This window comes from Meles meles, chromosome 19 (assembly GCF_922984935.1).
Source record: "Meles meles chromosome 19, mMelMel3.1 paternal haplotype, whole genome shotgun sequence".
Classification (NCBI taxonomy): domain Eukaryota; kingdom Metazoa; phylum Chordata; class Mammalia; order Carnivora; family Mustelidae; genus Meles; species Meles meles.
In genome coordinates this window covers 18,508,994-18,523,486 of record NC_060084.1, presented here as the reverse complement: position 1 = coordinate 18,523,486, position 14,493 = coordinate 18,508,994, and the positions used below count along the sequence as shown (strand labels likewise).

The 14,493-nt window shown below is 39.4% G+C and overlaps 1 protein-coding gene across 4 annotated transcripts in view; it reads left to right on the top strand.

Moving 5' to 3' along the window:
• The window catches only part of CBFB (core-binding factor subunit beta), a 59,609-nt gene that overhangs the window by 13,981 nt on the left and 31,135 nt on the right, over positions 1 to 14,493 (top strand). For 2 of the 4 annotated variants that reach the window (XM_045988581.1, XM_045988582.1), the window contains exon 4: positions 5,156 to 5,245. The exons of the other annotated variants lie outside the window; for them this stretch is intronic. In XM_045988581.1, coding sequence (XP_045844537.1) covers positions 5,156 to 5,245 — 90 coding nt within the window. The remainder of the gene's footprint in view (positions 1 to 5,155; positions 5,246 to 14,493) is intronic. 4 annotated transcript variants of the gene reach the window in all.

Sequence of the window (14,493 nt, the reverse complement as noted above, 5' to 3'; positions counted from 1 at the left end):
GAAAATGGGAAGATATATATAGCTTCCCATTTAGATAAGCATTAAGATACAGCAATCCTACCCCAAAATTATAGTTGATATTTCAGCAGTCTTTATCCTTGAAGTCTTTGAATTAATCATTAAAAAAAATTAAATTAATCGTTAAAAAAGCAGAAGGAAATCTGCTCAGCAGGGAGCCTGCTTCCCCTTCTCTCTCTGCCGTCCTCTCTGCCTACTTGTGATCTCTCTCTATCAAATAAATAAATAAAATATTTTAAAAAAAAGAAGCAGAAGGAAGGAGGGGACGAATTAAGGATTTTCCTCAGGCGTATTATTTCTGTCTTCTTTAACTTGGAGTATATAATTCAGATAAGGCCAAAACTAAAATTTTACCTTTATGCTAAAAGGTAAATCCAAGCAAATAATATAATTCAAGAGAAGGGTACTCATGATCTTCAGATACTTTGGAGGTACATTTACGTATATACAAATCAGTGTAACTCTAACTGGAAGGTACTGACTTTTAAACTATCTTGTTTATGCATGAAGTCAGTCAGCTCTCCCTCTTGGATTTAAAAATATTGAAATAAAACCTTTTTGGGGTGCCTGGGTGGCTCAGTGGGTTAACGCCTCTGCCTTTGTCTCAGGTCATGATCTCAGGGTCCTGGGATCGAGCCCCACATCGGGCTCTCTGCTCAGCAGGGAGCCTGCTTCCTCCTCTCTCTCTGCCTGCCTCTCTGCCTACTTGTGATCTCTGTCTGTCAAATAAATAAATAAAATCTTAAAAAAAAAATACAAGTGTAAGGCTGACAGTTCTAAACTTTATAATTCAGTTATTAAAATATTATAGTAGATAGCTCAGCCAGTTAGGCATCTGTCTTTGGTTCAGGTCATGATCCCAGGACCCTGGAATCCTGGGGAGTGCAAAAGGACGGTTTTATTAAAACATGGGGACAGGATCTGTGGGCAGAAAGAGCTGCACCAGGGTCATGAGGAGTGGCCAATTATATACTTTTAAGTTAGGAGGGGATTAGGGATAGCGTCTAGGTCTCTTAGGAATTTTTGGAAGCAAGCTTTCCAGGACCTTGAGGGGGCTAGCTATTGTTAGGAAAAGGTCATTTATATGATCTCACTGATACATGGAATTTAAGAAACAAGGCAGAGGATTATAGGGGAAGAAAGGAAAAGGGTCCTGGGATCGGCCTGCATGAGGCTCTCTGCTCAGCGGGGAGCCTGCTTCCCCCCCCATCCCTTGCCTGCTTCTCTGCCTACTTGTGATCTCTCTCTCTCTCTGTGTCAAATAAATAAATAAAATCTTTTAAAATTTTAAAAAAATAAATAGGTCATTTATTACCGTCTAATAAAACCCTAGCCATGAGAGTCTTCAGATGCATATCAGTGGGCCATATGCCTGGAGGATGATTGCCAACATGTATCTGCATGGGGGAGGGCAGTAAGATAAAGGAAATTCCCAAAGGAATTTTTATATGTTAAGACCTATTTTATGTAGCATTTACTTTTTATTTTATTTTTGAATTTTCTGCACATCTTGTTAGTAATTGTTGAATGCTTTTTTTTAACCTGACTTAAAGAAAAATGTGGGTTTTTTAAAAGGTTTTATTTATTTAAATAATCTCTGTACCCCATTTGGGGCTCAAACTCAGGACCCCAAGATCAAGAGTTGCATGCTCTTCCAAATGAGCCAGCCAGGTGCCCCTATTATCTTTCTGATCTTATTGTTATTGACTATGAAAGGATAGAGAAACTGGAAATAAATAGATAACTTTGTATAAGGGGGAGGCAACAAAATAATTGTCAGTATAAATTTTTAGAATAAAAAGATAATCAATGTAGACATTGAAGTACTTTATGAGTACACACACAATTTCCGTCCATCTAGGAAATCTTTGCACAGTCATCTAGAAAACAGTAATTATACTGTACAGGTGGTGATCATGAAAACTCTTTTTCATTCTTATAGAACAGTTTGAGTATTTTATTCTAGTAAAGGCATTTTGGGAGGGCAGAAAGTTTATAACTATCTCAAAATGGATGGGACTCGCTTTGCTACTGTGTACCTTTATTTCCTCATTTAAGAATTAGAATAATAGCTGAGCAATATTCCATTGCATATATATGCCATTGTCATCTTTATCCATTCATCAGTTGATGGATATTTGGGCTGTTTCCATAATTTGGGTATTGTAGATAATGCTGCTGTAAACATCAGTGTGCATGTATCCTTTCAAATTAATACTTCTGTGTTCTTTGAGTAAATACCTAGTCGGGCAGTTGCTAGATTTTAGGATAGTTCTATTTTTAACTTTTTTTTTTTTAAGATTTTATTTATTTATTTGACAGAGATCACAAGTAAGCAGAGAGGCAGGCAGAGAGAGAGAGGAGGAAGCAGGCTCTCCGCCGAGCAGAGAGCCTGATGCAGGGCTAGATCCCAGGACCCTGAGATCAGACCTGAGCCAAAGGCAGAGGCTTTAACCCACTGAGCTATCCAGGCACCCTATTTTTAACTTTTTGAGGAAACTTCATACTGTTTCTAGAGCGGCTGCATGAGTTTGCATTCCCAAAAACAGCGCAAGAGGGTTCCCCTTTTCTCCATGTCCTCGCCAACACCTGTTGTTTCTTGTGTTGGTGATTTTAGCAGAGGGGAAGTGAATGGGGGGATGGGTTAAATTGGTAATGAGGATTAAGGAGTGCATTTGTTGTGATGAGAACTGGGTGTTGTATGGAAGTCTTGAATCACTGTATTGTACACCTTAAAGTAATAGTATATTGTGTGCTAACTGGAATTTAAATTAAAACATAAGAAAAAAGACTTAGAATAATATCAAACACTTCTGTAGCACTGGCTGTATGCCAGGTGCTGTTTTAATTGATGCATAGGTAACATACACTGATACTTTTATAATTTCCATTTTACTGGTAGGAAAACATTTGTAAAATTTATTTATTTATGTTTAACACGGGTATATCTGTTATCTTTTTGTGTTTTTTTTTTTAAGATTTGTATTTATTTATTTGACAGAGAGGTACACAGGAGACAGGGAACAGAAGCAGGGGGAGTAGGAGAAGGAGAAGCAGGCTCCCCGCTGAGCAGGGAGCCTGACAACGTGGAGCTCTATCCCAGGACCCTGGGATCTTGAACTGAGTTGAAGACAGATGCCTAACCAACCATGCCACCCAGGTGCCCCAACATTTGTATATTTTAATAGTGTTTAGTTTGAGCAGGCTCAGAGACTTTATTTCTCTGATAACACTTCTTGGATACTTAGTTTTCTACAGAGGATTTAAAGCCCTGGCCTTGCTAACAAATTTTTCATGTTAGAGAGATTATAGACTATGGTAAGAGCTTAATTACTGTTACCTTCTTTTATGAAAGTATACAGTGTACACATTTGAAAATTATTATATCATAAGCTTTTCAGTTTAGGATCAGTCCTCACAAACTGATGTATATTTAGAAACCAAGAATTTAAAATAGTTCTTAAAATGTGGCTTTTGGTGCTTTAGTACTCTGGAGCTATGCTATAGTGTGTAGCTGAAGAAGGAAAAAGCCAGGTTAGGGAATGTTTGACAGGTTTTTTTGTGTGTGTGGATGAAAACCTTTTTTCCATGTATACAACCACTACTGAACCCTTTTGTGTTATTTTATTTTTTTAAAGATTTATTTATTTATTTGGCAGAGAGAGACACACAGAACACAAGCAGGGGGAGCTGGAGAAGGAGAAGCAGGCTTCCTGCTGAGCAGGGAGCCCGATCAGGGAGCCCATTGTGGGCCTCGATCCCAGAATCCTGGGATCTTGGGGCGCCTGGGTGGCTCAGTGGGTTAAGCCTCTGCCTTCAGCTTGGGTCATGGTCCCAGGGTCTTAGGATCGAGCCCCGCATCGGGCTCTTTGCTCAGCAGGGAGCCTGCTTCCCCTTTCTCTCTCTCTGCCTGCTTCTCTGCCTACTTGTGATTTCGCTCTCTGTGTCAAATAAATAAAATCTTTAAAAAAAAAAAAATCCTGGGATCATGACCTGAGCCGAAGGCAGCTGCTTAATGTTTAATGACTGAACCACCCAGGCGCCCCCCTTTTGTGTTTTTAAAACTTCAAATGTAAATGCAGGTTAATCTTCGGATTAAAACAGAAGGAGGGGCGCCTGGGTGGCTCAGTGGGTTAAGCCTCTGCCTTCGGCTCAGGTCATGATCTCAGGGTCCTGGGATGGAGCCCCACATCGGACTCTCTATTCAGCAGGGAGCCTGCTTCCCTTCCTTTCTCTCTGCCTGCCTCTCTGCCTACTTGTGATCTCTCTCTGTCAAATAAATAAATAAAACCTTAAAAAAAAAACCAGAAGGATAGCTTGGAACATGTGACCAACATTTCCATTAGGAAAATTTAGATGTTTTTCAAGCAAACAAAATATTCTGCCTATATTAAATGATAATTTCTAATAAGTATCTGACCTCACTTAGAGAACTCTTTTGGAGAACCCTCCAAATTTTTTAGGATATTGCTTATTCGTGATAGCAGCTTTTCAGTCCTGGCCTGTCATTCCTTTGCTATCCAGAACATGTCTGGGTCATTTTAAAAATTGAAATAAAAGTCACTTAACAAAATTTGCCATCTTTCTCAATTTAAAGTGTACAATTCAGTGGTATTTAATATATTCACCATGTGCGTCCTTAACCACTATCTAATTCCAGAACATTTTCAGAACTTTAGACTATTTTTTATTTTTATTCTTTTTAAAAAGATTTACTTATTTGGAGCAGGGGGCAAAGAGAGAGCATCTTCATGAATCCACTGAGCTCAGAGTCCGACTCAGAGCTCATGGGGCTGGTGGGGCTTGATCTCACCACCCATGAGATCATGACCCATGAGATCATGACCTGAGCTGAAACCAAGAGTTGGACACTTGATGAACTGAGAGCCACCCAGTCGCCCAGAACTTTAGACCGTTTTAAATACATTTTGAAAATCTGCAGACCAGTTTTTAAGGTGATCATCACCAGGCACTGTGGTAGATGATTTCCATCATCACTGATTCTCTTAACCCTGCACTATATAGTGAAATCTTTTCTTTGATTTTGGAATATATTTGGTGATAGCTTGATTTTACAGCTCAGGAACCTGAGGCCCAAATAAATAAATCTTCAGAAGTCATGTAATCTGTTTCCTAGGTAGAGCCAGGATCCAGACCCAGGTCTTTTTTACCCCAGAATCTGTGTTGTTTGCAACATACCACACTGCTGCTAATAAATAATCATTGGGTAAGTTGCCAGAAGCTCCACATCCTACCCTCTAAAGGCTTAAATTATTTTAGCACACTAAGTTATTGTTTCCGTTACTCTTCATAACCACTAATATTTTAATGTGGTCTCTTTAGAACTCATTTTGATGACTTCACAACAATCTTTAACCTTTTTCTTAACCTTTTGACTTGATTTGTTTTTCTATTAACAGCGCGAATGATGTTCACTATGAACAATTGTGCTGCTGCACAATTACACATAATTCTGTGTTAATATGTTCACGGGGCACCTGAGTGGCTCAGTTGGTTAAGCATCTGCCTTTGGCTGGGGTCTGTCCCAGGGTCCTGGGATTGAGCCCTGCATCAGGCTCCATGCTCAGTGGGGGCCTGCTTCTCCCTCTCCTGCTCCCCCTGCCTGTGCACTCGCTTGCTCTATCAAATAAACAAATAAAATCTTTGAAAAAGGAAATAGTATGTTCATAATTTAGTAAAAGTTCCAGTAATTCTTACAGATTTGACTTGAGAATGGATTACAATAAACAACATGTGCCCCTTTTGTTTCATTACTGGGTTGTTTTTTTGTTTTTGTTTTTGTTTTATTTTGGTCTTAAGTGAAGAGTTTTGTCATTTAATAAGCTTTTAATTGAAATTGTACTACTTTGGTCAGAACATTCCAGAACTCTCTTAAACATGCATTGTTTATATTAAATCACAGAAGGAAGATGGCAGAACTAGTAAATTATTTGGGGGGTAGGGGGAAGTATTCATATATATTCTATAATCATATAGTGTTCACGATATTTATTTTTCTGGGTGCTATAGATTTAAGAATTAAATTGAATATCCAGACTCTATTTGTTCTTTAGGGAAATAGTCTATTAACACACTCCTTGAAATCTTAGAAAATATTAATAATGCAGTTCATTAATGCCACTGTTGTTTAAGTGAATATAGAGTCCCGAGTTCTGGATGCTAACTTCTGCCACCTAAGTTTATGACCTACAAGTGAATTATTTAATATTTCCTACCTTATATTTTTTAAATTTATGTAATCGCTGCAGTCAGTGTGGGGCTTGGACTTATGACCCCAAGATCAAGAGTCATACTCTACTGAGCAAGCCAGCCAGTGACCCCAATATCTGTCACTTTTAATTTCTTCAATTAAGAAATGGGTAAAGGAAAAAAAAAAAAAAAAGAAAAAGAAATGGGTAAAGGACTCAGGTAGACATTTGTCCAGAGAAGATATACAGAGAGCCAATAAGCACATGAAAGATGCTCGACATCACTAATCATTAAGGAAATACAACTGCAGTGAAAAATACTACCTTATACCCATTAACAGGGGTACTATCAAAAAAACAACAGGTGTTGACAAGGATGAAAAACTGGAACCCCTGAGCAGCACTGGTGGGAGCGCAGAAGAGTACAGCTGCTGTGGAAAACAGTGCGGCAGTTCCTCAAAAAATTACAAAGAGGCGGGGCGCCTGGGTGGCTCAGTGGTTTAAACCGCTGCCTTCGGCTCGGGTCATGATCTCAGGGTCCTGGGATCGAGTCCCGCATCGGGCTCTCTGCTCAGCAGGGAGCCTGCTTCCTTCTCACTCTCTCTGCCTGCCTCTCTGCCTACTTGTGATCTCTCTCTGTCAAATAAATAAATAAAATCTTTAAAAAAAAAAATTACAAAGAGGTTTACCATGTGGTCCAGCAATTCCACTTTAGCGTACACACTCAAAAGAACTGAAAGGATCTCAAAGACATATGCATACCCATGTTCATTGCAGCATTATTCACAGTAGCTAATAAAACATAGAAACAGTCCAAGTGTCCGTCAACAGATGAATGGACAAGCAAAGTGTGGTATATAACATACAAAGGAGTATCACTGAGCCTTTTTAGGAAGGAAATTCTACAATATTCTACATGATGGATGAATCTTCAGAACATTATACAAAGTGAAATAAGCCAGTCATAAAAAGACAAGTACTATATGATTTCACTTATATGATGAGGTACTTAGAGGAGTCAAATCACAGAGAGCAGATTGGTGGACACCAGTGGCTGGGTGGAAAGGGGAATGGGAAGCTGTTGTTGAATGGGTTTAGAGTTTCAGTTTTATAAAATGAAAAGGGTTATGGAGAAACTCCTGTGAAAAGGCCATAGACTCATACAGTAGAATCAGAAAATACAGAGCAGCCCTCTCCCGATCATTATTTCTCCAGATCTCCAGCAAACTGTGCCACATGCCCCAAAACCAGTGTGAGCTTTAGGTTTTCTATAGCCTACTCATGACTCCACTCACAAACTTCCCCAGAGGGGCCCTTCACATTTGCAGGGAATCTGAAAGTCCAGACTTGACTCCGAGACTCTGGTCAGCTTATCTCCTAGGAGCTTCCATGTTAAAAGTGACATTTACAGTCCTTTACTGACACTGCCATTACTTCTTATGTTCAGTCTTCAAAACTAAACAATGCATTGTTTTAGAAATATATGCATAGGGGGACGCCTGTGGGGCTCAGTGGGTTAAAGCCTCTGCCTTTGGCTCAGGTCATGATCTCAGGATCCTGGGATCAGCCCCACATTGGGCTCTCTGCCCAGCAGGGAGCTGTTTCCCTTCCTCTCTCTGCCTGCCTCTCTGCCTACTTGTGATCTCTGTCTGTCAAATGAATAAATAGAATCTTAAAAATATATATATATATACACACATAGGAAAAAAACATACATGCTTAGGAATAAAATGATAAAGCAAGGGAATAAATATAATTGAATTATATTGAATTAATTGAATTGGGTTTTTTGTTGAGTTTTAGGAGTTCTCTATGTTAATTTTGGATATGAATCCCTTAACAGATAAATGATTTGCAAATATTTTCTTCCATTCTTTGGGTTGCTTTCTTACTCTCCTGACAGCATCTGTATTTATTTTCATAAAGATTTAATTTTTTTTAAGTCATCCCTACACCCAATGTGGGACTCAAACTCAGGATCCTGAGATCAACAGTCACATGCTCCACCACCTGAGCCAGCCAGGCTCCCCAGTCCGTAGTGTCTTTAGAAGCAGAAAAATTTCAAATGTTCATAAAGTCCTATTTGTCTATTTTTTATTCTTGTTATCTGTGTCTTTGGGGTCATCTCCAAGAAATCTACAAGAAATCATGTCAGACCCAGTGTTGTGAAGCTTTTGTCTTGTGCTTGCTTCTAAAAGTTTTATAATGTCAAAATAAGAAAAAGAGGGGACGCCTGGGTGGCTCAGTTGGTTAAGCGTCTGCCTTTAGTTCAGGTCATAAGCCCAGAGTTCTGGGATTGAGCCCCACATCAGGCTCCCTGCTCAATGGGGAACTTGGTTCTCCCTGTCCCTCCCCCTGCCTTTCCCTCCCACTGGGACCCTGGGATCAAGACCTGAGCCAAAGACAGATGCTTAATGACTGAGCCACTCACTTGCTCTCTCGCTCTCTCTCAAATAAAATTGTTTTAAAAAATAAAATTTAAATTTAAAAAATTAAGTTTTGGGGCACCTGGGTGACTCCATCATTAGGTGTCTGCCTTCGGTTCAGGTCATGATCCCAGGGTCCTGGGATCGAGCCCCGAATTGGGCTCCCTCCTCAGCAGGGAGCCTGCTTCTCCCTTTTCCACTCCCCCTGCTTGTGTTCCCTCTCTTGCTGTGTCTCTCTCTGTCAAGTGAATAAAATAAAAATCTTTAAAAATTTTTTTAAGTTTTGGGGCACCTGGATGGCTCAGTGGGTTAAAGCCTCTGCCTTCGGCTCAGGTCATGTTCCCAGGGTCCTAGGATCGAGCCCTGCATCGGGCTCTCTGCTCAGTGGGGAGCCTGCTTCCTCCTCTCTCTCTCTCTGCCTGCTGCTCTGCCTAGTTGTGATCTGTCTGTCAAATAAATAAATAAAATCTTAAAATTATTTTCAAAAAGTTTTATAATTTCAGGTCTTACATTTGGGTTTTTGATCCATTTTGAGTTAATTTTCATATGTAATGTTAGGTAAGGGTCCAGTTTCATTCTTTTGCATGTGGATATCCATTTTCCCAGCACCGTTTGTTGAAAAGACTGTTCTTTCTCCATTGAATGGTCTTCACACCCTTGTCAAAAATCATTTGACCATATACAGGAGGGTTTATATGTAAGGAATTGGAGGCTTATTATCAAATTTCAATAATCTGTATCAGAAACGTTGTTTCTGTCTGTTCATGTCCTCTGCCCATTTCTTTTTTTTTTTTTTTTAAGATTTTATTTTATTTATTTGACAGATAGAGATCACAAGTAGGGAGAGAGGCAGGCAGAGAGAGAGAGAGGAGGAAGCAGGCTCCCTGCCAAGCAGAGAGCCCGATGCGGGGCTCGATCCCAGGACTCTGGGATCATGACCTGAGTGAAAGGCAGAGGCTTTAACCCACTGAGCCACCCAGGCGCCCCCCCTCTGCCCATTTCTTGATTGGATTGTTTGTTCTTTGGGTGTTGAGTTTGCTAAGTTCTTTATAGATTTTGGACACTAGCCCTTTATCTGATAGGTCGTTTGCAAATATCTTCTCCCATTCGGTCAGTTGTCTTTTGGTTTTGTTAACTATTTCCTTTGCTGTGCTAAATATTCTTTTATCATTGATTTGAAATGTTGTCTTTTTCATTTATTAAGGACTTGTAGGGGCGCCTCGGTGGCTCAGTCATTAGGTGTCTGCCTTCGGCTCAGGTCATGATCCTAGGTCCTGGGATCGAGCCCCACGTCTGGCTCCCTGCTTGGTGGGAAGCCTGTTTCTCCCTCTGCCACTTCCCCTGCTTGTGTTCCCTCTCTCACTGTGTCTGTCTCTGTCAAATAAATAAATAAAATCTTTAAAAAAAACAACAAAAACAGATGTTTACTTGGTCTCATATTTGATTTTTCTTTTTTTAAAGATTTTATTTATTTACTTGATAGACAGAGATCACAAGTAGGCAGAGAGGCAGGCAGAGAGAGAGGAGGAAGCAGGCTCCCCGCTGAGCAGAGAGCCCGATGCGGGGCTCGATCCCAGGACCCTGAGATTATGACCTGAGCCGAAGGCAGAGGCTTAACCCACTGAGCCACCCAGGTGCCCCTCATATTTGATTTTTTGTTTATTTTCTGACTGCCATAGCACTAGTACATGGGTACTGATTGCTTTGTTAGATGTTTTAATATCTGAAAGGGCAGAAAAATAGTTTCTAATATTTTTCTTGGATAGTCTGGTTCTTTTGTACAAACTGCAGGCTTAAATCTCAAGTTCCAGAAAACATTATTTTGAGATTTCATTGGAATTTTATTAAAGTAAGTATTACTTTGGGGAAAATTGGTATTTGTAGTCATAGTGTTAGAAAATATCACAACTCACTAGTTATTCACATCATTTTGTTTTTCAAAAATTAGGTATTTTCTTCTTAGAGAGTCTACATGTTTCTTTCAAAAGTCATTCTTAGGAGAGCCTGGGTGACTCGGTCATTAAGCGTCTGCCTCCGGCTCAGGTCATGATCCCAGGGTCTTGGGATTGAGCCCTGTGTGGGGCTCCCTTCTTGACTGGAAGCTTGCTGTTTCTCCTTTTCCCACTTCCCCTGCTTGTGTTCCCTCTCTTGTTGTCTCTGTCTCTGTCAAATAAATAAATAAAATCTTTTTTTTTAAGTAAAATCTTTTTAAGAACCCCAAAAAACAAAATTTGTTCTTAGTTGATACTTCTATTGCTATTTTAAAATAGCTTTTTTTTTTCCATCTTACTTTCCAAAGAGTTGCTATTGTAATATAAGAAAGTTGTTGGTTTTTGTATATTTTTATAACCAGTCACTTGGCTGAATTCATTATTTCATTTAGTTTTTCAGTTGAGTATTTTGGATTTTTCAGGTAGATAATCTTCAGTCATTTATATGCAAGTCTATTAGAACTGCAGTCTTTTTTTTTTTAAGATTTTATTTATTTATTTGGCAGAGAGAGATCATAAGTAGGCAGAGAGTCAGGCAGAGAGAGAGGGGGAAGCAGGCTCCCCGCTGAGCAGAGCCCAATGCGGGGCTCAGTCCCAGGACCCTGGGATCATGACCTGAGCCGAAGGCAGAGGCTTAACCCACTGAGCCACCCAGGCGCACTGAACTGCAGTCTTTAAAAGGATGTTGGAAAGTTGGATTCAGACTTCTTAAAATTTTACTATCATTGATATATTCCATTAACCTTCAAAGTTAAATGAATCCTACTTATATGTAAGGAGTGAATTTGATTTTAATTCTTACAGTTCTCTTTTTGTGTATTCAGCTCTTCCTTATTAAAGACTGTTAACTGATGTGGGAATCTTTTGGGTGGTAGGATGTACACCTCTTTAAAATTCCTGGTATAGTCCCACTGCCCTGGATGATAATAACTTATACAAAATGATAGGTAGTAAACGTTTGTTAAATAAGGTGGATCTTTTCAAATTGAGATTAGAGGGAAGCTACAAGAAACCATTTCTAAATTCCCCCTCTATTTCTCCTCTTCTATTAATCATTATTCAAATATTTACTGAGGACTTAAGAGGCAGGTTATTCCCTCAACTATTTTCTCTAATAACTCAGTTTCTAGATAAGAGTCATAAGTGTTTAAGTTCTAGCAATTTACTAGAGAGAAGTGAAATATTCTTTCCAATCAAAATGGGTTTTTGAGGGTGAAGTATCTTTCGGTTTTTGTTAAGAGCTTTGATACTTAGTGTCTGTCTATTGATTTTATGGCTTAGCACTCCTATGCATGGGAATGTTGTTTGCAAATCTGTTTTTCTATTTTAATTATCTTAAAATAATTTTCTTTAAAGTCACCTAGAAAAGGTAGCTCTTTCTGCTATTCCGTTGTAGCCTCAATTTCTATTATCAGCACAGCTACCTAGATACTAGAAACACTAAACTTCTATAAATATATAGTATTGTAGAAGAAAGGGCAATCGAGGGTGCCACTTCCCTTTTTTTTTTTTTTAAAGATTTTAATTTATTTATTTATTTGACAGAGAGAAAGGGAACACAAGCAGGGGGAGTGGGAGAGTGAGAAGTATGCTTCCTGCTGAGCGGGGAGCCAAATGTGGGGCTCTATCCCAGGACCCTGAGATCATGACTTGAGCTGAAGGCAGAAGCTTAAGTGACTGAGCCACCCAGGCGCCCCTTGAGGATGCCACTTCTTATTCCAAATTTAGATATTCTCAGAATAAGTAGACTCCAGACTCTCAGAGATAGAACTCTTTAGTGCACGTCAGTAAATGAGAAGGCTGGGTTCTCATACCCTTTCTCTGACATTTATATTTCAAAACACAGGTTAACAAATTTTTACCTATTTAGGAAATTTGGCCCATTTACTAAATGAAGGGAATTTATCATCTCACGGTCTCTGTGCTACAAAGATCTTGCTGCCTCTGAGGGAAGAGGAAGAATGAAGTTTTTACTGTCATGATTGAATCGTTTTTGCTTTGTACCCCCTTTTGAGAATCTGATGAAAGTAGTGAACTTATGTAGAAAAATGCACATGGACTCAAACACATATATTTTTACATAGAATTTCAAGATGTTTCTAGTCTTTTTGGAACTTAGCCATAAACCCAAAGTCCCGTAGGTTCTTTGAACTCCAGTTAGCTCCTACCTTAAATAAAGGCATTGCTAAATGTTAAGAGTGACCTAAGATCCTGTAACACAATACTTAGATATCTGATGAATCCAGTGTAAGGGGAAATTTTTACTTGGGGGCCTATAACTTAATCTTTAGGTTCCTTAATGTTTTTCTCCCTACTCACTGATAATTCATAGCTGGCTGGCTTTGCTGGGTTCTTTTCTTCTACCCAGCATATAACAGTTGGATTTCGTCACAGTTTTTCCTGGGCCCTCTTCCTTTCTCCTTCTACTTACTGCTTGTGGGGAATCTCTTTCTCTCTCTTGGATTTAAATACCACTGTATTATTGGTGGCTGCCAGATTTGCATCATCAGGCCATATCTTCTCAGAGTGCTAGAATCCCATATGCAACTGCCTACTCAAAAATTGATTTCTATATCTTATAGATATCACCTATGTAACACCTATCACCTATAATAACTTTATTGAGGTGAAATTCATATACCATAAAATTCATGTTTTTAGAGTGTACAATTCCAGGATTTTTAGTATATTCACAGAGTTGTACAACCATTACCACTCCTGAATTCCAAAACATTTTCTTTTTTTTTTTTTTTAAAGATTTTATTTATTCATTTGACAGAGAGAGATTACAAGTAGGCAGAGAGGCAGGAAGAGAAGCAGGTCCCTGCTGAGCAGAGAGCCCAATGCGGGGCTTGATCCCAGGACCCTGGGATCACGACCTGAGCTGAAGGCAGCGGCTTTAACCCACTGAGCCACCCAGGCACCCCCCAAAACATTTTCATCACCCCCAAAAGAAATCCTGTACCATCAGCAATCTCTCACTGCCCCCTTTCCCCCAGCCCTTGACAGTCACTACTCTCCTTTCTTTTTCTCTCTGTATTTGCCTGTTCTGGACATTTCAAATAAATGGAATCCTGTAATATGTAGCCTTTTTCTGGTTTCTTTTCAATTAACATGATGTTTTCAAGATTCATCCATGTACCACGTATCAGTATTTAATCCTTTTCCTTTTTTAAGATTTTTATTCATTTATTTGACAGAGACACACTGAGAGAGGGAACACAAGCAGGGGAAATGGGAGAGAGAGAAGCAGGCTTCCTGCCAAGCAGGGAGCCCGATGTGGGGCCCGATTCCAGGACCCTGGGATCACGACCTGAGCTAAAGGCAGATGCCCAACGCCTGAGCCACCCAGGCGCTCCTATTTATTACTTTTTATATCTGAATAGTATCCCAGTGTGTAGATAATGCCCCAGTTGGCAGTACATACGTGTTCTTGCTGAAACTCTGCTGCCACAGTGATGAGGTACTTAGGGCTACAGAATGTGAGAATAAGGTGCTATTATGTATCATTTGGACTGAATAGAACCTCGCACTTACTGATAATAAGAGCTTGATGTGATTAAAAATTATGTAATACTATTACGTTGTTTCCCCAAGAAAACACAAAATGTGGTGCTGTATTCACTTTTCATTTTGTGTGACGTCTCACATTCTCTGACACGTTACTTTTGGAAAGATAAGCAGGCTATTTTGTTGTTTTTGTATGTGATTAGCTGAATCTGTGTAATACCTTTAAAGACTTTATGGAATACATTTTGTATAAAATGTTTACTTATTCCAGGGCAATGGGTTTAATCCTGAGGTCACATTCTAGTAATATATTTTCTTTTCACTGTTGGAAATAAGTTA